Genomic DNA, 25,120 nt, shown 5'->3' with positions numbered 1-25,120 from the left:
GTATGTTAGTGAAGACTGACTTTGTTCTGTAATGGTAGAAGTACATGTGCAAAATATGCATTTATAAGAAAGCAATCATCCACCATGCCAGATTCACAGCTTGAATGCTGACTGCAGGGAATGTGTAATCAAGGGTGTGCAATGTACAACCACACAGAGGCTTTGTTTAAGATTCAGAAGATAAGATTCACAGAACAATGCAGAGGAGCTCACAGATAGTTCTGTGTCTGAAAACCAAAAGCACTCTTGTCGCTTTTGTACAGTTCATAATCACTGAAATATGAGTTTACCTTGGTATATCTGGTCCAGCAATGAGCTGTGTAGCCTTCTAAAGACAAACATTTACCTTCTCATCTGAAAACACATAAACTACATGGTACCCTGACTAATTGTCTGAAAAAAGAAAACATCAAATCAATGTTCCACGGCACTGGCTGCTAAAGAAAGTTTCTGCTTTGTGTGGTTTGCCTCATTAGGAAGATGACCAGTTCAAACAAGTCCATAAACCCTCAAGGAATTCAAAGCCCACACAAATCCACTCCTGTCATTTGGGTTTATCTGCAGGTATAGATTCAGCCATATTTCCTCAACTCTCCTATTTTTGAGCTCTTACATCAGCTCCATTGTCCAGAACAGTCTAGTATGGCCACTGGTTCCAGATCAGCCCTAATGAGAGTGTCCGTGAAGAATTTACTGGGTGACATAAGTCCATTCGCAAACTGAAGGTGTATTTTAGGTGATCTGTACCGTGCCCAAGCAGTTCCAGTTCATTTAACTAGTGTGATCACTTCTTACTGTGCCTGGGCCTGCTTGAAGAATGGGCTCAGGCATGATTCAGTGGGACTCAGGCACTCGGGCATTGTAGTCACTAACAGTGTCTGAGTGCAGAACTTGAACATGATGTCAATTATATGACTGTCCCATTAAACCACCTTGGTGGCAAAGGGATCACTCTGGTTTAATACAAAAGTGCAGTGTTTGCTAGAAATTTGGACAGATGAGACTATACACGAACAACTGGATACAATACACAGGTATTCTGAAATATTTGGTAAAAATTGCAATGATCTTTATCCTCATGGATACCAGAGAACCAAAGAAACAATGTTGTGACAAGTTGAAAAAAACTATGGTTCAGTATTTGAAGGTATGGGATGCACTCCCTAAATCCAACACTCAAAATGACTCCAAATAAGTATGTACAATCATGAACTCCACTGAGCTATGCGAGAGCGCTTTTCTTCAAAACAGAAAGCTGCATTGTGATTACGTAAGCGTGGTCAGGCCCAGAATGTTAAGTATATTGTGAGTGCAGGCCAAAGGGTGGAAAGAAGAGGCAGGACAAGCATGCTCAGGCACTGTAAAAGGCAACCAGGCCTAGTGTGAATACACCCTAAAAGAGGAATTGATTCAGGAGCAGAAGATGGGGAACCTCTGTGTTGGAGCTTTTCATCATTTTACAGACTGTGTGTCTTCAGTTTGTTTGGAAGAGTGCTCAGGCTGTTTTGAAGCATCTGTTGAGGCTTACTGGAAGCTGCTACAGTCTATGTTGCTTCCCAGACATAGCTGAATGGAGGGTGAAATGTTTCATGTAAAGCCAAACACACAATTTATGCAAATACAGCAGGTACAAGTAGTCCAAAAATCTGGTTACAAAGAATTAACTTTTAAAAACAACCAGCCTGGATTCCAATAGTCATATTCGATTTACCTAATCAGTGAGGGGTTAAGCAAGCCATTGCAAATCTGAAGCATACAACATGCAGCATAAGCTTGCTTATTTTCATGCTGAGAAGACAGGTAGCCTTGTACTCACGTTCTGCGTCTGTGACTCAGGTGTTTCTCTTATGACGGACGCAGCTCTGCGTCTCCCCTGCCAGTCTGAGTGGCAGGGCCTACAAAGTAGCTGTAGTAACGCAAGTGTCCTTCAGCCAACAGACCTCACTGTACAACTCTGTACTCTACTCTCTACTACAGCAGGACCAGCCACTTATGACAGAGTGAGATGCCCCATCACTAGAGCATGGCTGGTACATACACTCCAAACACTCAGTTAATTTCACACAGCTGCTGGGGGTCAGACTAAATATATTTACAAAATATGTGTATTACTCTAATAAGGTAAGAATATAACGTCTTGGATAATTTATGTAATTTATGTAATTTCACTGCGTGTCCACCATTTCACTGCGTGTTGTACTGTGTATGACTATGTATGTGTCAAATAAACCAAACTTGACTTGATATTATTTATCCAAAATATTAGAATGAACAAAATATCAAAATGAACAAATACTATTAAATTAGTTTAAAAATGGATTTTAAAAAAAGATATAAATTGGAATAATTAACTAAAATAGATAGAAATTCTAAAAAAAATGTATTAATTGCAACTGGAATGAATATTTTATGTATGTAGTTTATTAATGAATGTAAATAATATATAGGATTTAAATCAGCTGTTAAAAATTCAGATTTTACTAATTGAAGTGCCAAAACGTAAAACATAAAACTTTAAAACTATTTCATTAAGTCTCTTAAATTCAATTAAAAATAAAATTTCAAAGAGGAAACGGGCAAATATGGACAAGAATTCAAGCTCTCAGTGTAAGATAAAAAAATTGGTGTATTTTAACTTCTAATCAAAGGTGTTCCAATCTATGTGACAGTACTAACTAAAACAACACAGTCTACATAATTAGAAATCATAACTCAGGTTACAATAGGCCAAGTACAGGACTGCTAATTATTCTAATGTAGCATTATTTCCATTATTTCCATTTTGGAACTTGCACCAGCAATGGCAGATCTAGGTCAGGTCTGAGAGAGGCGCAGTGCAAACTATGACAGCAAACTTGGCCCCCTCCCCACACCCAACAGCCTGCCTAAAAAAGGAGTGAGTCAACTCTGAATTATTCTGATGTATAGCCTGATAACCTTTGCCAACCTAGGGTAAGAAAGTGGCAAACCAAAATAAAAATACATTTTCTAGTCAGACTAATGCATTAAAAATCTAATTCAGATTTGTTTTGCCACCATGACACCTATTTGTTTGGACAGCAACCATGGCAATGACACTCTGATTTGTTATTGCCATGGTTACAATCTAAAGAAATGGGCATCATGGTGGCAGAACAACTCATGTTGCTCGTGGCAGAGCACAAAAGCTTATATGACAAGAAACAGAAAGACTACAAATAATGCAGAAATTAATGAAAGTTCATGGAGGACCATAGTAGAAAGCTACAGCAAGTAGAAAGACTTCAGTAGCAAGAACATGCCTAAAAGAACACTAACACTAACACAGTGCCAAAAACAGTGGTGGACAAAGTATAACTCAAAACCAAAAAATCTTCAAGGAAATCTTCACTTTAACTTTGGTTAAACTTAATGGATGTTACATTTGCTTAGCTGGCTAATTAGCCCTCAGTTCCAGTTCTTAAAAAGAAAGCCACGCCCATATGTCCCATCCCTTGCCTTGGGTAAATCCGTGCCACCATGTTGAAGTTTATTCCGATTCTCCAAAGGGGCAGGGCAAGGTGCTACAGACTGTCAGCCGGTCAAACCCTCAGTTTCACCTGAGGGAAGGAGCCTTAAGATAGTGTCAAATCCAGAATTGCATTTTGAAATTTTGTCATGGAGGTAAATAAATAAAAGAAATCAAAGTAATGTTATTAAGTCAAAAAGGTGAAAGGTGAAATAGCCATGTCTGATCATATCATTGTATATGGATTTCGTGGTTTAAATTAACTTCAATCTTTTAGAACGAACCTCTGACTAAGAAAATTACTTTGACCTGCTGAGGGCTTCAATTAATTACTTCTATAACTTAACCTCAATATTTTAAAGTTGTTTTCACTGCTAGCTCAGTAGATAGCAGGAAAGTATGCTAGTTAGCTAACATTTGATTAAGTTATACCAGAGCCGGTTTATGAGGAGCCTGTTCACTTCCTATCCCTCTCCCATTATATCAGAAAATAACTGCACAACAATAGAAGGCGCCCACAACAACAGAGCCCTCAGTGAATGGGGTAAATGGAGCTAAATGACTAAAAATGAAAAATTGGTTTCTCCCCACTTGACCCTGATCTTCCTTTTAATTTTGGAAAGTATAAGTATGTATTACAGTAAAAATAGCTTAGAAGACTAACCCGTGTGTGCATATATATATATATATATATATATATATATATATAATTATTAATTTATTTATTTATTTTTTTTTTTTTATTTTTTTTTTTTTCCTACAGCAAAGAGAGGGGTCAGCAAACAGGTTTTGGGCAGAAGGATACTACTCCAGTGTCAGCTCAGCAACCAGCACTGAGTAGCAGAAATGCTAGTGTCCTTTGTTATTTTTACTGTAATACACACTTGTACTTTTCAAATTAAAGGATGATCCTAGCTAAGTGGTGAGAAACTATTTAAAGTTTTCATTTTTAGCTGTTTAGCTCCATTAACCTATTCTCTCGCGGGCAACTCTAGTGTCTCACAAACATGTAAGACATTACAGAGTGGCAATCTTCCTCTCTAGTATGTTAAAAACGTTGAAACCTTTGTCAGACATGAAAAAAATATTAAATGATATACAACACTGACTTAAAGCTATCAAGGCATTCATTAAATTGGCTTAACTGGGGAACAATAAGGTAGAAAGGTATAAATAGGCCCTTCTACGGAGCCCCAGTCTGCCTGGGTCCTGCCTGCATGCCACCCCCCACAACAACAACTGGGAACTAGTTCCGTGTTGGTTTCTGAAGCATCTGGAGCAGGATCTGCACAGGAGCAGAGTGTTGTGTTGTACCCGCTCCACACGGCTCAAGCAGCAAGAGGAAGGCTGAGAGCACCAGCGTCTGTTGACTCTGAGTCATGCCAGTGCAGTTATGGCATTCAGAACCAATGTATGATGGGCATGTACTGAAACATTCATTCTTCTCCTCCAGAAGGGGGATAGGGGAATGTGAGGGCGAGGGGGGGCTTATGCCAGTTGAGTGGTGCTGCGAGTGTAGGCAACGCAGACACCTGGAAATCAAGGCTACACTCAGCTGAAGTACACAACATTGCACTGCCAGGCAAAGGAAAACTTTCAAAACAGCCTGAAACACAATGTCAGAATATACTAGAAACCTTGCCTGCATCGCATCGGCCCCAAACCTATCTTCCCTTTTGTCTTCATCTTGCCCCGTTTTCCAGAATCCAGCAGGCCGAGATGTCTCAGTAGTAATATATCACTGTGCCACTGTCGATGGATGATTATTGGGCTAAGTGGTGGGTAATGCGATGTCTTTGTCCTCGGATCAGCTAGGGCACATGGGCGGAGACGAGAATATACATGCAGGTGTAAATGAACTGCTACAGGTGAATCATAGCTACTGCTTACTTGTTGAAGGACAGGCCCTTGATGATGCACCCTGATGTCTGCTCATCAAAGTTACTGATAGAAGGAGACAGCTCTACAGAGTGTGTGTGTGTGTGGGGGGGGGGGGGGGTGTCACCATTTGGGCAATGCAGTCTGTGCCAGCCTTTGTGATCATTTCTATGTACAAGATACCCAAGGGGCAACATATAGTATGTTTTGGCTCAGTACAATAATGGCCGCTCTATAGAAAAGGATATTTAAATAAATAGATGTCAAAAGATGTACAGGAAAGAGGAACAAACAAGAAACGGGAAGGCAGGGGGTCTTCCGTGAACTGCAGCTGTGTGTCTGGCTGTCTATGCATGTGTGTGTGTGTGCACACGTGTGTATGTATGTATGTGAACGAGGTTGTCTAAAAGTACTTAAGCATAATCAATAGCTTCTTTATTACTCATTTAGTACACTTTCAGTAGGCTACCCTCAGAAATCGTAACATTCTAAATAGTGAGCAATGCTGAAAAAGATGGACTTTTTAAATGAAACAGGCCACCCCATGAGTTTTGACCCAGGAATGACATGACATGATGTAATTATGGCTTATGACCACAAGAGGTAAGACAGTGGCAGACCAAATACTGCTATAAAAACACAATGGAAAGAAATAAAAGGAAATCTCTGCCCGTTCCAATCCAGCAAACAGTTATGGGACCTGAAATATTGATACAAATCCACACAGACTTCACACTGCTTTAATTACTGGTGACACAGAAAATGAGTCAGTTCTTTGTCTTTTTTTCCTCTGGGATTGTGATATAGCACAATCAAACCTTAATCCAACATGGTTTTAATCACCCAGCAAGATCAGCCACCCAAGCCGCCTTCTTGTTCCTCTCCAAATATGCACAGCATGTATAAAGCACGGTTGTAGAATTACTAGGGCCTATCTCTTCCAATCTCTCCTTCTCTGCATTTTCTGGCCGGCTATTCAGTTACACTGATGATTATGTACCAGAGTAATACTTCCAGAACTGTACAGTCATGAGGACACAGCATGGACATAAATCAAAGGCATCATTTTAGCCAGCCGCTCGGTAATTGTGATGTGTTTTGTGCTGTGGAGGGGGGAGGGGAAACTGTCGGCAGGGCTGGAGAAGAGATGGTGGTTGCCATGGAAACCACAGGCTGAGACAGAGAGGGGGGGGGGAGACTGAGGCAGTGGAGGAGAGGGGAGAGCAGAACAGAACAAGTGAACAAGTGAGGAAACTACAGCCAAGGAGTAGAAGACAACAGTGAGGAGCTTGGGTATACAGAGAAACAGCATGAAAGGAGAGACAGAGGGAATGGGAGAAGAGAAGAAACTACAGAAAAGGAGAGAAAAATGGAGGAACAAGCCCAAGAACAAGAGCAGGGAGTAGCATGATTAATTGGAGGGCCTCAGCTCAAATCCTCAGTAGCATAAAAAACACAGTCACTGCAATCAACATGTCTTACTCTGGTACAACAAAGTAGCAGCTAGCAAGTGATACCCCTTTTAAACGTTTCTGCATCCCCAGAGGGATCACTAGATTCTATCAGGGTCGTGGCACCAAATAAAAAAAATGTACAAGATTTGTTTTTCAACCCCCATGTCACCACTTCAGTGTCACTTGCATCCAAAATGAGCAGGACCAAAGCACCATTCACCCTTAGCATTGTGGCTAAAAACTGGAAATGAGTTTGAATGACACACCAGTCCAGTCTTATTTGAGGTCAGGCAGAGGATAAAATAAGACACAACGTGACGCAATAAAATAAATAGTAGGTACAGATAAGCAGATTAAAGGGCTTTAATGTCACCACTGAAAAATATACTTACCCAAAGAAAATAGGTAAGGCACAAGGCCATTGTTCTCCTAATTAATTACCATGTAATGGGAGCAGCTGCTGCAAATTAATTTGATCCACCTGCAGGTATAAGTTCAAGATCAAACATCCTAAACCCTTTACAAAAGGTTCTTGTTTATCTATGCAAAATACATGACTCACTCAGCTCACACCACACTGAGGCAAAACCCAAACATTCATTCTTTTCTTCCATCTGAAGCATTACACTAATACAATAACGTCAATGACATCATCACCATCACTGGCACTGGTACAGTTATACTGAAACCAAAACATAGTTTAAATCAGAAAACTAATGGTGCTGTTCCTTGCTTGGCTTTAGATTTTTTTTTAAGAGCCTCCAGACTAATCATGAAATGCTAAAAAAGACGCAAAATCAGTTGGCCAAATTTATCTCCATTTCACATCCCAGACTATTTCAATCAAATTTAAAAATGCATAAAATGTCACTTATTCTATTGACTGAAAGCAGACAGGGGTTAAGTACAATAGACCAGGGTTACTCACAGGGCACGGTACGGAGGTAGAGATTATCCCTTATGATCTGCTGGAGCTCGTGGTCCACTGATCCCTTCTGAAATCGTAGGTTAAGGTAATGGCGAAGATCCTTATCCACAACACCTCCTGCAAAAAGAACATATGAAATGCTCAGATGGCTGAATGAGACCAAAGTCCCCTTAGACAAAGTATTCAAAGTATTTCTGTCTGTTTTCAAGTGATCACGAATGAAAGTGACCCGGTCAGTGGGTTTTATGGCTATAGAGCTCTTTATCCAAACCTTCAGACACCAAATAAAGTTCATACACTCCCAAAGTGTATGAATCTCAAGGAGGTTCTTTAGTAATAGTGATAAAGAGATTAACTGACTTAGGTGAGTTTTAGAGAGCTTAATGTAGTCAGTGTTAATACCATAACTGAACAGTGGGTAAGGAGCAGAGTAATATCCCTGCTGCAAAATATCTTAAAAAGGGTCATTACTGCATTAAATGGTTTACATTGTGCAACTACCAAAGAGTTCCTAATAATGTCTTCGTCTAATAACTACTTGTCACATCTCTTATATTTTCAGCAAAAGGCAGACAGAGCAAGACAGAGAAAGAGATATTATACCACCTGCAGTTTTTAATATATTAGATGGGGAACTAAGGTCATTCTTGCTCATGTCTAGCACCACATCTGATGGGACTGTTTGCTCCTGCCTCCCTCTCCCGGTCATAACCTTGACCGTTCACCACTCACTGAACATGACCCGCCATAAAGTGACAGACAGCACAGCTAATCTCCCACCAGCACTCAGCGTGGAAGTGTCTGCTGCTAACCAGAACATAATCACGCAGATGTAACCACGCACTCACGCAAGCACGCAGGTGAACAAAAGCTAAAGCCGGCATTCCTGAAATCTCCAGCAGACCGAGCCTCAGCCGATGTGCTTTGTTCCCAAAGTACTGCAGCGATGTCATTGTAGCCCCACAATGAGCAAATCTGTGATATATCAGAGATCTTACTTGGTCAAGCCATTCTGCACTGCTTTGACATTGTGAATGTAACACAGTATTGGGGGTGGGGGCAGCCAGAACGATGAAGCTTGCACAGCTCTTGCAGTGGAAAAGCCACTCAACATGCCTTCACACGAAGCCAACACAATGAGAAAGACAATGAAGCATGGAGAATCACCTAGAGCAGATTTTCTTGAATGGAAATTACACATCTATCCTCCACTGATCCTTATCCATAATTAGAATCTCCCCCATTCCCCATCACCCCCGGCCTCAACCAAGAAACTGTTGTAGCTCACTGTAAATCCAGCAGTTGGTTTGCTGTGTTACTGTAGATAAATGTTCCACTCACCGTTCCCCTTGGCTGAAATCCTTTCTCTCCTTTTCCCTGGAAGACTTCCTCTCTGATTTAGAAAGATCTAATCCTGCTTGTATCAATGGAAGCAGCCGCGGTGGCGTTCCCCCCCTGTGCGTTTAATTTAACCAGAGGGGGAGAGAGAGCATGAGGAAGAGAGAGAAAACAAGAGGGAGAGAGTGTGTGAGCGAGAGAGACAGACAGAGAAGGAGAAAGAGGGAGAGGGAGATGGAGAATCGTCGACAGTCAGGAGACAATAGTGTTGAGAAAGCTCTGCCAGTACGGACCCTATCACAATAATGCCTGTATTCTGATTGGCCTAAGAGATAGCAAGGTCCTATAGCTCCACCTGTCTGCTGGTTAAGAAACTGCTGTGTGTGTGTGTATGTGTGTGTGTGTGTGTGTGTGTGATACAGATGTTTTCAGACACACCACCAAAAAAGGCCATCTTGTTCAGGATGATGTCTGTTAGAGGGTACCGATTGAACCTATTGACCTTGTGAAGATATCAGTGAAAACAGAAAAGAGCAGTGATCTTTGTGAAGTGCACTGAGGAGCTGTCACTTGGAAAAATTGCACACTGCACAAGCAGATTAACTGTGTTTTAAGGAGTCAACTGGACTTGTTGGCACTGCTGTCTCTTCATTTCGTGAAGAAACTTTGAGCTTGTAAGTACAAAATAAATAAAAGAGTACAGGCAGTCGGTTTCCATACAATACCAAAACAGAAAACTCAACAAAGCGTATATTAAAGGGATTTTACAGGAAGTTGAACACTTTTGTCAAACACATAAATACTTGCTACATCATTCATTATGTTGTGTTACATTAACCTTGTTATTTTACTAAGGAAATTGTTAAAAACTGATTGTAACAGAATGAAGAGAATTAATAAATATGCAGTGAGTGGCAACATTGCACAAAGGAGATCTGTGTATACTGTTAAAAAGCTTAATGGCATTAGATCATAACATGAAGCAACCTCACACTTGCATACACTTTAATATAGTAATAAGTACAAAAAAGTATAATTATACTGCAATTACATACACAATTACAACATGAAACAGTACAATATGTCTAAAAACATAAGAAATATATCAAATATTATGCATGCATTTTAAAGGCCCTATATTATATTTGTAGTAAGTCCGTGTTGTCATAAGCTCTGCAGTGACGTCTCACTTTGGCCCAATTTCTCTGTGGAATTGGGGACAGCTGATCTTGTTAGCTGCACACTTCACACAATGGGAAGAAGGCAAACAATTCTAGCTCATCGTGTCTCTGTGGTTACTTGACTCACAGAGGAAGTGAAACCTGTCATATTTAACAAACAATCCACAGCATTTTGATGTACCTTATATTTACTGAAAAAAATAGTTTGAACAGTCAAGGTCCTTGTTTTAAAAAGACACCAGCACTGTGCATTCTTTTACAAGTGTACAGTAAGATATCTGAAACACTTTGAAATCTCCAAAGGAAACAGAATTTAAACAGAATATTACTGCTGAAAACACTGCCTCAGGTCCTTCAGGCCTGCTATCTTTCAAGCTAATTTGCTGCAAACAGTGATAAAATATTACTCCATTTTGTACTTTGAAATTGTTAGTTATAACCAAGATTAGCAATAAATGTTAAACTTGAAGTCCCTTGGATATCTTCTTTGTGTGCATACCTCACCACTGCTGAAATTCACTTATATAAAAAGCTCCTACGTAACCGTATGGTGAGATAATCTAACAGGTTTTTCTCCAGTGCTTGACCGCAGTGTCAGGGAAATTGCTGATATGTTGAAATGTGACTGATCTTTTATGTTACATAACTAGCTAGATATGCCTACTGGCTTGCTATTAGTGGTTCATGATGGCAAGTTCTGAGCAGTAAAAAACTTTTCACACTGTGCAAAGCAGAACATGCTAGATTAATAATTACACTGAGCTTCATCACTAAAGGAACACCACACAATGCAAGGCAGGTTGTTAGAATGTTAACCTAAACTATATCCAACAAAGTAATTAGTTAACATTTGCTGAAGTAAGACCAATAAGACCGCCGGGATCACTTGCACTCGCACATTTCAACAACTCGATTCTTCTAGGCCAGTCCAATAAAGACTAAGTGGCCTCTAGATTATTATCCTCTTGAAGGGTAGGCTGTGTACTAATTTCAAATAGAATCTTTTTATTATAGATCAGTGAGTGGACCGAACTACTCTGTTAAAAACACAGTTTTGGGTACCTCCTTTTGACAAAATCCTGAGGTTACTAAGACCAAGAAGGATTACAAACACCAGGTAGACACCAGGCTTACAAATGAAAAAATTTGGCACCACTGCAACTCTCTGTAGATGAGTGCAAGGGCACCCTATAGAATCTTCTAACAAGTGTCAAAGCACTCTAGGGTGACAGCTAAGGATGTGTAGAGGTTGCCAGACAATAACTGTGCTCCTGAGCCTACCTTAGGAAAGACCCTGAACAAGAGTGTTGTTCATTTGAATTTACTACAACAGAAGTTACTCTCTCCTGATTGTTTCAAGTTTGGCAAATAAACCAAATCAAATCATCCAAAATCTTATCACAGCTGTGATGTGTGGTGGTGGTGGTGGTAGTATAACGTTGTGGTGCTGTGTTACTGCCTCAGGACCTGCATGGTTTGCAGTTATCAAGGAGTCAATGAATTTTGAAACCTCAGTCTCAATGAAATGCTGCAATCTGTAGCAGGCCTTTCAAACAAGACATCCCAAAATATGCATGAACAGAAATACTAGCATGGAAGACTGGGCCAAAACAAGCCTTGAATGCTGTATAGACACCAGTAGTCACAAATCAGATGCAAAGTTACTGCAAATTGAGGAGGTTTAGTTACCGAATATAAATTTAGATTATACTAAATACATTCACGTGCTTAAAATAACAGTGGTTGTCAAAAGCCTTAATTAAACCGTTTGCGATCTAGTACAGTAACATGTCCTTTTTAAATAACATCCTTACATATCAGACGGAGGTCAGATCAAATATTAGGAGTCACTAATGGAGCAATCAAAATGAATGGCGCACAACTTTAAGGAGATGCTTCACGTACTTAGCTGGACATCACCATGATACAAGCTTCTGAGGCACAAGGCAAGGGCTTCAAGTCAGGCAGGCTTAGGGAGACTGTTAACACAAGCCTGTTAGTGTTTAGACACTCAGCAAACAATCCCACTTCCTTTAAAAAGCAGTGCTGTCTGAGAAGCCTAACCCAGCATATTACACACACTAGGACCAGGCACACAGTAAAGAATCAGACCAAAGTGACCTTGGCATATGAATTGAAATTCTAGGCCTGGTTCCAAACATGCAAACACGCTACATCAGACAGGGGCCTGTTTCCCAGTAGAATCGCCACACAAAGATCAGTGAAAGATGGCAGACAGAGCTTCACTTTGAACCAGAGATTAGCATAACACCGCAGTGCTTTCTGGGAAAGTGTGGCCAGATTAGTTAGCCTCTGATCGCTCAAGCATGTCTGCTTGCAGTTATGGGATTTTAGCTGGAATGCTGAAAATTTCTTCGTGCCATCTTTAAACCAAAAGATTATATGCTGTCACATATGACACATATCTAAAGCCGTGCTGGTATAGTCTTTGACCCTCTGTAGAGATGATAAAATAAATACTAAAAAAATACTAACGAAATACTAAAATAAGAATCAGAAAGGCTGATTGTAGCCATAGTGTAAGCCCCAGCTCACTATTCGTCAACAGCATGATCAAGAACACAAGCGCAAGCACAAGAGGGAAATGAGCATCCAAAATCTCATACTGACTGTAAACGGACTTATCCTTAAACTTATAAACTCACACACACCATGAAAAGACTGCAAAAACACTAGAAATTGTGACACCAACCCAGTAATTCAGAACATGGAGGTTAATGAAAAACAGAAACAACAGTGGCTCCAACAGAATAAATTACACAACATGGAAAGGCCAAGTCGGAGCCTTGAGGTCAGTGCTAGTGAAAAGTGGGATGATCTGAATTGCGCGCACAGACACACACACACACACACACACACACACACACACACACACACACACACACACACACACACACACAGTAATCCTGAAACCAGGCAGACACATAGAATATGAGGCTTCACTAAATTGGAAGGGAGACAGAGGCACCAAGATTTGCCATTTAAAACATAGTAATCAGCCCCTGCTTTCAGTCTCACAATAAAACAGTGTACCTGGACCTTCTGCAAAAGGCTGGAGTATGGTTCCATATTGATTTTGGTAAACAGTGGAGGGATGAATAAAATATTCCACAGTGTCCTGAGCTTGTCTTTTTGACAGTATAATCATAGCTGACACTCCTGCCCTCGTGGAAGATGACTGAATAAGAACGCATGTTATTGATCTGGTGAATGTTTTTCCCCCTCAGAAAGCTGCTATACAGCAAAGTGTTTGCAGCTGAATCAGACTCCAGGGAAGCTTTCACATTAACCTATGGATGCATGTGATGTCAGCTAATAACCTATTAGCTATTCACTCCTATAACAGGTCAAAACAGGCATCTGATTAATAGTTTATATACACACTAATCCACACATGCCTGCATGCATGCACACAGTTGGAGCTGCAGTTGGAGCGCGCCGGCCCAGGTTTTCCCCCTCACCCCCCATCCCTTGTGAACCTGCAGTCTCCTCACCACATCTCGACTTTGGCAAAGCACGCAAAGGACACGCGAGTGTCCTCGGGCCCAGGTCACATTTTCGGCACGGGTGAGTGGGTGCAGGAATCCTGCCACTGAGCGTTCCAGCCCAGGGGCAGCCTCTCCCTCTCTCTGTCTCTCTCTGACCATGAATGACACCAACATCTGTGATCAAAGCAGCGACATTATTAATTTGAGGTAGAATAACCACAGTTGCCATTCTCATCGCTCTCCACCTGAGCAACGCAAACACAATATCTGTAATCAGAATGACCAGAAGCAGGGGAGGTCTAGCTGCCAGCTCTGATTCACTCCGTTTATCCTAAAACTGCAGGAAAAGCACAATATAACCACTTGATATACAGGCGGCAGTGCGGTGAATAAAGAGGCTTCGATCAGAACGACTTGTGGCAGACACAGTACTGCACTAACACTAGGAATTCAGCTCCTGAATGTTTCAGTAATTAACTGTTCAAGCTGAGTTAGGTTTGTTAAAGCTAGAGGAAATGCCAGGTCCTGGAAACCTGGAAAAACTGTCCATATATTCTAAATTGATCCATAAAAATAAGGCTATATGGAGCTTTTCAGGCAGATGTATTAGAGAAAGATTGGAAGTCAACTCTGTGAAGCAGTAGAGCTCCATGGGGAGCAAAGAGCTTCCAGGTCTGAAACTGGTATGTGAAATGCCCAATAATATATTTTAATATATATGAGCACCCTGCTATATCTAATGAATCGTAATAACACATAGCTGGAACCATCTCCATATCTGTTTTAATATATGGCATCACAGTAGATTAATAAGTAATAACTTAATGGTGAATGAAAAGGTGGCTAATGAGGTAGTGCATAATTTGAATAATTAAGCATGAACCTGCTGGCGGCTTCAGTGTCAACACAGTGTCTAATACATCTGGGTATGATCTAAGGAAAACTCTCTAAGGGTTACTCTTTAACCCTTTCAGTAGTGAGCTCTACAATACAGTGTTCTGCAGAGAAAGTTGTTTTATTCACAATATCCTAGAATTCTAAAGTGCAATTATATATATAATTTAATTTTGTTAGAGTATTCAGAATAGTACAAAAGAATTGTCATAGTGTAAAAACCTTCATTTCCATTTCAATTTTAATAACTCCACAGAAACAAACCAGAACTGAATGCATTAATGTGATCTCACTACTCAGAGATACAGCTTTTCCAGAACACACTTGTATACCAACCTCCACAAAATATCTTCCTGTTTCACCTATTGGTCTACACTTGCAAATGCTCCATAAAGGCAATGGCGAGTAGAAGAGCACATCCCACATGCATTTAAGGGAGAACACTTTCATTTCTTCACTGATCCAGGGACTTAACAGGATCAGCGAGGAGCTGGAGTGGGTGAACACAGAGATTAAGATTTCATTCAAGTCTACTCCAGGAGGACAATTTTAGCAACTGGCGATAAGAATAAAAAGTGTCCCCACTTAGATGGTGTTGGTGGAGACATGTTCAGCAGCAGTTCCGCAAGGTGTGTTAAAATAGTCCTGCTTTCCTGGAAACAAACGACTACGGGGATTTATGTTTATGTTGTAATAAAACCAAACACAATAACGTATTTGGGCCAAGGCCTATTAGGAAGAAAGAGATCTGTGGATCTGTCCAACATTTTGTTTGATATATGCAGGGAAGTTGAATGAAATCGTGGGACTGAAATCCTACTGGTCTAATGACCAATTTAGAAGATTTACAAAGAAGATCAAATCAAATCAATGTGGTATAAAATCTCTTTTTCAAAGCCCTGTGCCACAGTAAGTGCTGTGCTTGCATGCACACTGCATGTCTATATGAACTATAGGCTTCAACACACTGAACCATGGACTGACTAATAATCCTAATTAGACTCATTAATCCTTATTAATGATCTTCCCAGTTCTACCACAGGCCTGATTTGTTTACTGCACATATGTGTAAAACACCCAAGGTTTCACCACTTTGTTAGGACAAGCCGCTGGCACCTCATGTTGCAGGCGTCTGTTCAGATACTTTCAAGTCATCGGTGTTTGAGAAGTGCAGTTCAGACGGCTGACCCTGGCCACCCAGATTAAACTTGCTGTGTTTGAAAAGTACATTTTAGATGACTGACCCTGGCCACCCAGATTAAACCTGCTGTGTTTGAGAAGTGCAGCTCAGACGGCTGATCCTGGGTGCACAGATTAAGACAGTTGTGTTTGAGAAGTGCAGCTCAGATGGTGATCCTGGCTGCACAAATTAAGTCTGTTGTATTTGAGAAGTGCACCTCAGATGGCTGATGCTGGACTCACATATTAAGACAGCGGTGTTTAAGAAGTGCAGCTCAGATGTCTGACCCAAGACACCCATATTAAGACAGTGGTGTTTGAGAAGTGCAGCTCAGACGGCTGACCCTGGCCACCCAGATTAATCCTGCTGTGCTTGAGAAGTGCAGCTCAGACGTCTGATCCTGGGCGCACAGATTAAGACAGTTGTGTTTGGGAAGTGCAGCTCAGATGGTGATCCTGGCCACCCAGATTAAGCCAGCGCCATTTGAGAAGGGCAGCTCAGATGGCTAATCCTGGCTGCACAAATTAAGTCTGTTGTATTTGAGAAGTGCACCTCAGATGGCTGATGCTGGACTCACAGATTAAGACAGCGGTGTTTGAGAAGTGCAACTCAGATGGCTGACCAAGGCCACCCAGATTAAGACAGTGGTGTTTGAGAAGTGCAGCTCAGATCGCTGACCTTGGCCACCCAGATTAAACCAGTGGTGTTTGAGAAGTGCAGCTCAAATCGCTGACCTTGGCCACCCAGATTAATCCCGATGTGTTTGAGAAGTGCAGCTCAGATGTCTGATCCTGGATGCACAGATTAAGACAATGGTGTTTGAGAAGCGCGTCTGAGATGGCTGACCCAGGCCACCCAGATTAAACTAGCAGTGTTTGAGAAGCGCAGCTCAGATGGCTGACCCTGGCTGCACAGATTAAGCCCGTTATGTCTGAGAAGTGCAGCTCAGATGGCGGATTCTGGACACAGAGATTAAGTTATGCAGGGATGAAGATGTCAAATCAGTTCCTTGCTCATAGTGGTCCATAGTGGTCCCTTCCTTTAGAGTCCAGTCTCATCTACCCAACCCATGATGGCATTCCTCTACATCTGCCAGAGAAAGTCTGCACCTGTGCTTATTTAGTCAGAAAAACATGATAAATTTAGAGTGATTGCAGGACAGTTTGATCTCTTCCATGGATAAGGGTAATGACCTATTTTCACACCGGTGACATAATTCTCTCTTCTCCCCCTTTGCACATCAGATAGCCTCTTGCCAAATTTCAAAGAAACCTCAACATGTTCATCCTTTCTCAAGATGGCCAATCATTTGAATAAAATCACCAAACAACAAATTAGTCAAATCACTGACACAATATTTTTACTAATCACTGGTGGGATATAATTTCAAAATTAGTTTGTCAGGGTTAATGTGTCTTACAGAAAGGGTAATACTACACTGCCTTTAAGAATGCTATTAACATCTATACAATTAAATTAAATTATATACTATGTTTTAAATCCACATTAGATGGTATGAGCACATATTGACAAATGTAGGTAAATGTAAATAACTGTGTATGCCATTTCATGTGTGTGTGGTATTTTACGCCATTTCATAAATGGACTGAATCACAAAACCAAACCCTAAATAAGATAGTCATATTCACAAGTCAATGAACACATTTTCACATTTAATAATCCACAAAGCTGATGTGCTGAACTATAACCAATCCAGGCCAATAATTTGGTTCATTTTCAGTATTACAAGCAGGCACATGACCAATAAAAAAAAAAAAAACAGTCACACACCACAGGGTCAGCAACATCATCAACAAAAAACAAAATGAAACAAGGTAAATATTTTCAAGGTAAATAAGCCTTAGGGGATCCATTTTGTAGCACACTGACAAAGCACTTGCTTTCAGGTATTGAACAAAGCTACATTTTAAAACCTCAAAAAAGGCCATTCCATTCCAACCTCAGCAGAGGCTTGGTAACCACTGTCTCTGTGCAGTTATCCTCGCCGCTAAGCAATTTCTCACAAACAAGCTAGACCTCTGTGATTTGGGTATGAGTCTCTAATCCCAGTGTAAACATTTTCTTCATTTGCAGTGTATTCAGTTACTGATACACAGGATTGTTATGCACACTAGTTTTGCATAACTGGACAATGTTAACAAACAGTTGCTCATATGATGTTATGACATCTTTAGAAATCAGTCCTGCTCCTGAAGTCAATTTTGCATTACCCACTTAGTAGACATACTAACCCAAAGCAACTTGCAATGTCATCCCACTGATGACATGATGGTTAGGGTGAAGAGTTATGAAGCTTCATACAGAGAAGCAGAACAACTTGGCCTGTCTGCCGTCCATTTGATTCCATGGCTGCCGAGCATGAAAATGGCACAGTGTGCTTATTTGCTTTGCCTTTTGAGAGGAAAAGCAGAGGAAAGAGGAAGAGGGTATCCAGACTGTAACGTCAATATGTGGGGTATTAATAGTGATCCAAAAGGCAAAAAGTTAAGTGTGGGAAAATGTCTGGCACATGCCTGCTCTGTTCTGTGGTCTGCCTGCACCACAACTAATTAGCAGCCAAGTCGCAAAGTGGAACGGCAGCGTGCACGCGCCTCTCCACTTGCGCATCAAAGTTAATGAAACTAGGCTCCATTTGAAACAGAGCTGCATTTGGGCTCTTTGCGCATGACAATCCTGATCGCATGCTGCGGTAAATTAAATGGCCGCTTGTTGCATGCCAAACACAAGAAGACAGATCCCCTAGGTACAAGTGCACCAACTGAGTAGGCCAAGAACCAGAGCCGCATAAAGATTAACTTAAAGGTGACCTCCATAAGAGATGACAAGTTGTGTTTTTCTATACATCGCACAAACAAACACAAAATCCTGAATAATTGATTGCTCTACAGGCCTGCATACTCTGCTCAAGGGTTTTACTGTAGATAATGTAACAGAGAATGTTAAAAAATTAGTAAAATACTGTTTCATATAATAAGCCTTGCTCTGATCTGCCAAACATAACAGCCTCCTGACAGGTTGTAATACTAATGAGACAGTGTCAGGTGTGATTGTAGAGCGGTACACCTGCTGCTCTCTCGTCACGACTGCTCTGCCCTAGCCATGAGATACTGCTTACGCCTGACTGGTTGTGAGTACATTAACATTGGACTCACGCTACTAACATCAATCCCAGCTTTACTCTCTTTGCTGAACTGCCCTTTGCAAGCTCTTCTGGTTGATTGCAATCAGTCTGTCCCATTATGCATGTAGACAGGTTATAATCATCACACCAACAGCCACCAATGGTTGTCAGATTGATAGCTCTTTTAGAGAATGGGGAGACACTTGCCTCCAAGGGCCAATATTTTGAACGCAATTGTAGCTTATGACAACCTACTAATCCTGATAATTAGGTCTGTATTGGTGATTCTCCTAACAACAGTTGTCTACAGGACAACCTTTCGATTTTTGTGAATAAATAACCGGCAAGCAGCACAACTGCATGACTCCTCAGAAGCCAAATAAGACCAGCATGCTCACTGCACATTGACTACTTGAGAGAGAGAGAGAGAGACAGAGACAGAGAGGGGGGAACCAATTAGCCAAGTTGCTCACTGGAGCTCATTAGGAGGTCGTGATCAGTGTTCAAACAGGTCAGGAACAGTGAGAAGACAGTTCCTCTGCTTCAGAGAAACACGGTAAGCTTTCCCTGAATTCCAAGAGTACTTCCCACTGCTACAGAGGGTATACAAGCTAGCCTGACAGCATGTTCAAGCACTACAGATTTCACTTTCACTGATCTTCAAATAATTCCTCTCTCCCCTGGAGGTTCTACAGGCATATGATGATGTATGGATCACAGCACAGGCGCAGGCTGTGTGAATATACCACTCTGCTCTGAAGGACCTCGTGTAGTTCTCACAGGATCAGTTCAAATCAGCTCTCACTGAATCGCACACAGCATATACAATCACAAATCAAAGCATATGACAAATGCAATACTTAGCCTTTAGGCTAGTCACTTTAAACTTTACAAGGTTACCTTAACTAACATTATTTACATCATTAAGAAACATTACCAATCCATGAACTTCAACACTGATAAATCATAAGTATTGTTAACAAAGTAATTAACGCTTGTACTAATACTGTTCAGTGGTGGTCACAGCAAATAACCTATTATGTGCATTTGGAGGTACATGAGAAGAAAAAACATAGCTACTGTTACTAAACTGTAAAACAAGAAGGAAAGATGATGACAAGAAGGAAAACAAATTGTAGCCTATGAGTTTGAAAATACTGATGATTTGAATTACTCTGTTTACATTATTCATGGTTTATTAATGTTGAAATTCGTGGTTTGTTACTCATACGTAGTGCTGTAAATTATGCTGGTTAAAATGAATTTGTTGTGCAAGTATAAAGTTTTGAAGAACATTAATGTGAATTGTTACCCATAACATACACAAGAGGCTTGCAGCAAAAGGAAATCAAAAGGAAGAAGATAAAAAAGAAGTTCAGTTTTGAAGATCACATCACAGTTTTTTTTTCTGATCTGGAATGTATAAATCATTTTAAAGCTACAGAGATCATGACAGTTTTTTTGTGGTTTTTGTTGATTTTGTCATGTATAAAGTTTGATAACACATTTAGATGTTGTTTTTCTGAAGTGTCCAAGCTGTACTTGAATGAATGACTGCAAGATAGAAACACTTTTGATCTGTGACGGCATGAAGTTGGCCGTTCTAGCTCATACTGCAGTTCTATAGCTGAAACTCATTCAGATCCCAAGGGCTTCTATTCACATGTGTTTATCTTGTATTAGAGAGAATGCTTGCCCTTGCAGCAAATAAATCAGCAAAGACCGAACTGATTATTGAGACTTATAAAAACTAATCAACACTAAAAAAAAAATAGTAAATAAAATATTAAACCTCTCTGAAGACAATTTGATATAGTGCCACATATCATCTGAAACATCGCAGAAAAATTATACTACTAGGCCAAAGTAATATTTTAACCCTTCTGGCAGGTAAAATCTGTTAGTCATGCATTACATATTCAAAGTAAACCTGTTTTAGGTTATCCTGATAAGTATTAGAAAAAGCATAATGCCAGTTTACATGAAATCTGGTGGACTGATTCAAAACAAGAATAAGGTGGTTATTGCAATATTTTATATTTTCCATATATTTATCCATACATTGTAATTCTATACATTACATACTTCATATTCGCTGCATATCTTTATACAGAGATAAGCAGTGAATAGGAAGTATGCAGGATATGGAATTATGAGTCATGCAAATTGTAAATTGTGGCAATTCTTCTTAAAAATTGTAACTGAAATGCATTTTAGACCACAAATACATGCAATGAACAATATGTAAATGTAAACTGTAAATTCAGGCATTCATAGTTCTCACACATTAAAATAGACACATAACTGGGTCATTGTAACAACTCCAGCTGTCAATAACCAACAAGCCTCAATAACTGAGTGTCAACAGCACATGCACAGCACAGATACAGCAGTTTGCCACAAATAAATCATAGCCCAATTACTTATCATAGCATACCAGAACTCACTAGATGATATATGTAAAAATGGCTTATTAGGCCTAGAGTTTTCTATGCAATTTACTAACTGTATTTGCTAGCAGTTAACATCTTATTTGTTTGGGGCTGCTGATGTTGCTGAACTGGTCTGTTTCTATATACAGTACTGAATAACACTGAGTTTACACCTCTATATATACATGCATACATAGATGTGTGTGTGTGTGTGAGAGAGAGAGAGAGAGAGAGAGAGAGAGAGAGAGAGAGAGAGAGATTTTGTTTTTAATTGGTGAGTTCACAGGTAAAAGAAGTTCAAAATAATGGTAAAATATAAAAATACAGACAACCGAAGGCTCAGCGTCTAGACTGGCGGTGGAGGCCGCGTTGTTTAGTGCCGTCACAAACACATCTGTCTGATCCGCCGGTTGTTACCGTGCGGAGCGGTAACAGACCACTCCTCTTCTTATACCACGGGCTCACAACTCAACCCTTTTCATTGTTCTTTGCACAAACAAACAGCTTTGTTCCTTAAAGAGGCACGTAGTTCAGTGAAAAGAGCTACCAAATAACTATGCAAGCCATGCCTCCGGCAGAACCCCAGGGCATTAATAAAGCTAGATAACGGAACGGAACACATCCGCTTCAGACTGTTTGCGTTTAACACAGGCTTACGTCTTACATGAAGCCGTAAAATGAATTAATGCCGTAAGATACTAATACAGAAATGAACGACGGCATCCCTGCGGCCACAATGTCCCAACAATGACACCAAATAAAGCAGCGCAATAGCCTACTACTGCTACCAGATCCACCTACTGCAACAATAATACGAGTCAGAATCATTTCTACGTATAACATGACATAATACAGACAAGCTAGAATATAATGCGTAGCCGACCCAATCAAACAGACCGCGGGAGTGCACAGAGGGGTCGCCTTCATAGACACGCTCAGCGCCGGGCGCCATCCACTGATGTTTACGCTCTAGCCTACAGCCCCTGTAACGCCACCTCACCTTGCTTTACACACTTCAGCCGGAATGGATCTTTGCAGTGCTTGATAACGGCCAGCACATCCCTCGTGGTAAGCCCTGCCACTGGTGTGTCGTTGACCTCCAGGAGAAGCTCGTCCTGGGACAGCTTGCCGCTTTGGATGGCTACCTTGCCTTGTCTCACCTCCCCAAAATACGGGAAATTGCCGTTTTCGGCGCCGCCTTTCAAATCAAACCCCAGCTCGCCCTCTTTATTCCTGATGAGGACTGCTTCGTGGACTTTGCTGGTCCAGTGGTTCTTCTTTTTCAGGCTCTTTGACATCGCTAACAAATTCGTAGCCTACCAGCATGCGTCTACTGGGCGGCACTTCATACCTGCCTTGCGCGTGGCCGGTCGGTCTCGCGCCAGTACAAGGCGCTCTTAATTCCAGAATTGCGGGACGTCAGCTGTTGTGTCCATATAGCTGCAGCAGTACGCAACGGTGGACCAATCTCTCTCTGTCTCTGTCTCTGTCTCTGTCTGTCTCTGTCTCTCTCTCTCTCTCTCTCTCTCTCTCTCTCTCTCTCTCTCTCTCTCTCTCTCTCTCTCTCCCCCTCTCTCTCTTTCTCTCTCACTCACACACACACACACACACACACACACACACACACAAAATTACTGGCGAGTGACCCGGATGTGATGTCTGGAGGAGGAATGAACGGTAACGCGAGGAAGAAAAATGGGTAAATGGAACCGCAGCCCATTCCAAGGAATGAGAGGCAGATTTAACAAAATCTCATCTCGATACGTACCGTGACACTATCGTGAGATTTTACGGTACATTTAATACTTAAAAGGCTTCTTGAGCTGAGGAGTTGCGAAGGACTTTGGGAATAAACTCTCACTAACTTCAGCGCAAGGAAAATCTTTTAGGCATCGCCAGTTTTTCATACCGGAGAAATCACATTTATTTTGCTATTACTTTCTAATAATCAGACATCGACCCGAGGAAATGTGCGGACGTTTCATTCAGTAGTAGGGACGCTGCTGAAAGCAGCTGGAATACATGCACTGGGAATGCTAACAAGTAGGCAGGCAGCCGTGGCAGCCGCCTCCCGGTATGAATCCTGATCTGAGCCCTACTGTTTTTTAAAGTAAGGGAGCAAACCCTGCCATGGGGTTTCTGATTTTGTGTCATCAAATATTTTCTAAAGTTATTGCCCATGATTTACATTATTAATTTAATTTGCTGTTGGCACATAAAATATGACCCAGGACTATTTAAGGCTAAATACTGGTTTGATTTTGCAGAGAATATGCAGATTAGAGGCTAACGTCTGGATACTACTATAATCTTTAATGAATTATAATTATTGGGGTTAGAGTAAATCTAACGCCGCTATATGGATGTTCATGAAGTATACGGCCTTCATCCAAACTAATTATTTAACAAATATTTCCGTGTTTGTTATAACGTTCTAGACTTTTATGTGAGGAACATTATGCGTTTATACAGCAATGATTCCAACATTATTTTCTTCCAAACCATGTCCAAGGTTCTCATGGTAACTTTTTTTTGTGTTGTTGTTTTGAACCATTTCGTTCGAGTTAGGAAAAGCATTTAATAATAATGCAGTATCACAGATTTAGTACTGGTGGATTCAGCCCTGACAACCAAAAGCAAAAAGGTTTTCCCTTTTTAAAGCGCTGGATGCATTTTACAATGTTAGCTACTGTGACTTTTGACGCATTCATTTAAGCATTTATAAAACCGAATCAGTAGGCTTTCTGCTAAAGCCACCACATTCATAGACAGGACAGTTGTCTCAGTCATTTTAAAGAAGTAGTCTCTCACATTGCTAATGGCATAATGAAGCCCGACTGGATCTAGTGCAAGGCTGCTTTTAATATAATTTGTGCAGGGTCAGAGTAGCCATGTTCAGGACAGTGTGTTCAGATAAAGTCCTTTTTAATAAAGGCTCCATTTGGTACCTTGATCTCATGAAAAGGATACTGAGAAAATAGTTGATTTACTTAAATCTTAAATTATGCTTAAAAACAATACCAAACAGGAACGTCTGCATACTTTTGCACAGGAGACAAACTAAGATGAGAAAATTAATAGGTGAATTGGATGTATCTACCTGAAAAAGTTAGTAAATGATATTAATATTAAAGACTTCAGTTTGTATGTCACAAATGTTTCATAATATTCAATATAGTGTAAGTCAGAATCTCTTGTGCATCAGCAGGCTATAGGACATACTGAACTATTCTAAGAGTTTGTGAAGATTTACCATTGAAGATTACAATTAGGAAATGCACATTAAAGCAGAATACACCCAAAGAATACACACACAAATATTCATACACTAGCAGCTAATTTTTTAAAACTAACTTTAGTTAAATGGCTTGTAAGCATTCATGCTAAGTCATAGCCTGTAATTGTGACCCTTTTTTTTTTTTAAATCAGGAGAGGGCAGTGTAGTGCAATTTTCAAACTGTCTACTACTGAACTACTGAGCACAAAAAGAACCCCAAAGACTGGCTGTGTTAGGGGGAAACGTTTTCTTCGTTCATTGGCAAAACGGTGGCTTTTTAAATATGAATTCATCCAAACTTTTGGAAACATGTATGGGCATCAGTGCCCATCTCTGGTTCTTGAACGTATGTGCTGTAGCATTCACTTATGAGATCTACAAACCCACAGGGCTGTAAGCATATAAAAAAAAAGCCCCACA

The 25,120-nt window shown here is 40.6% G+C and overlaps 1 protein-coding gene across 6 annotated transcripts in view; it reads right to left on the bottom strand.

Moving 5' to 3' along the window:
• magi2b (membrane associated guanylate kinase, WW and PDZ domain containing 2b) overlaps nucleotides 1-22,926 on the bottom strand; it is a 69,704-nt gene extending 46,778 nt beyond the window's left edge. For 5 of the 6 annotated variants that reach the window (XM_081698553.1, XM_081698555.1, XM_081698554.1 and 2 more), the window contains exons 1-2: nucleotides 22,424-22,926; nucleotides 7,748-7,864 (exon numbers count right to left, since the gene is read on the bottom strand). In XM_081698553.1, coding sequence (XP_081554679.1) covers nucleotides 7,748-7,864; nucleotides 22,424-22,721 — 415 coding nt within the window. In that variant the 5' untranslated portion in view covers nucleotides 22,722-22,926. Of the gene's footprint in view, nucleotides 1-7,747; nucleotides 7,865-9,088; nucleotides 9,337-22,423 lie in introns of those variants that run through there. The other variant, XM_081698558.1, reaches the window with a different exon arrangement.
• Nucleotides 22,927-25,120: the final 2,194 nt, after the last annotated feature.

This window comes from Electrophorus electricus, chromosome 16 (assembly GCF_041902795.1).
Source record: "Electrophorus electricus isolate QZ-2024a chromosome 16, ASM4190279v1, whole genome shotgun sequence".
In the NCBI taxonomy this organism is placed as follows: domain Eukaryota; kingdom Metazoa; phylum Chordata; class Actinopteri; order Gymnotiformes; family Gymnotidae; genus Electrophorus; species Electrophorus electricus.
The sequence above is the reverse complement of the archived record's forward strand: the minus strand, read 5'-3'. Positions and strand labels throughout refer to the sequence as shown.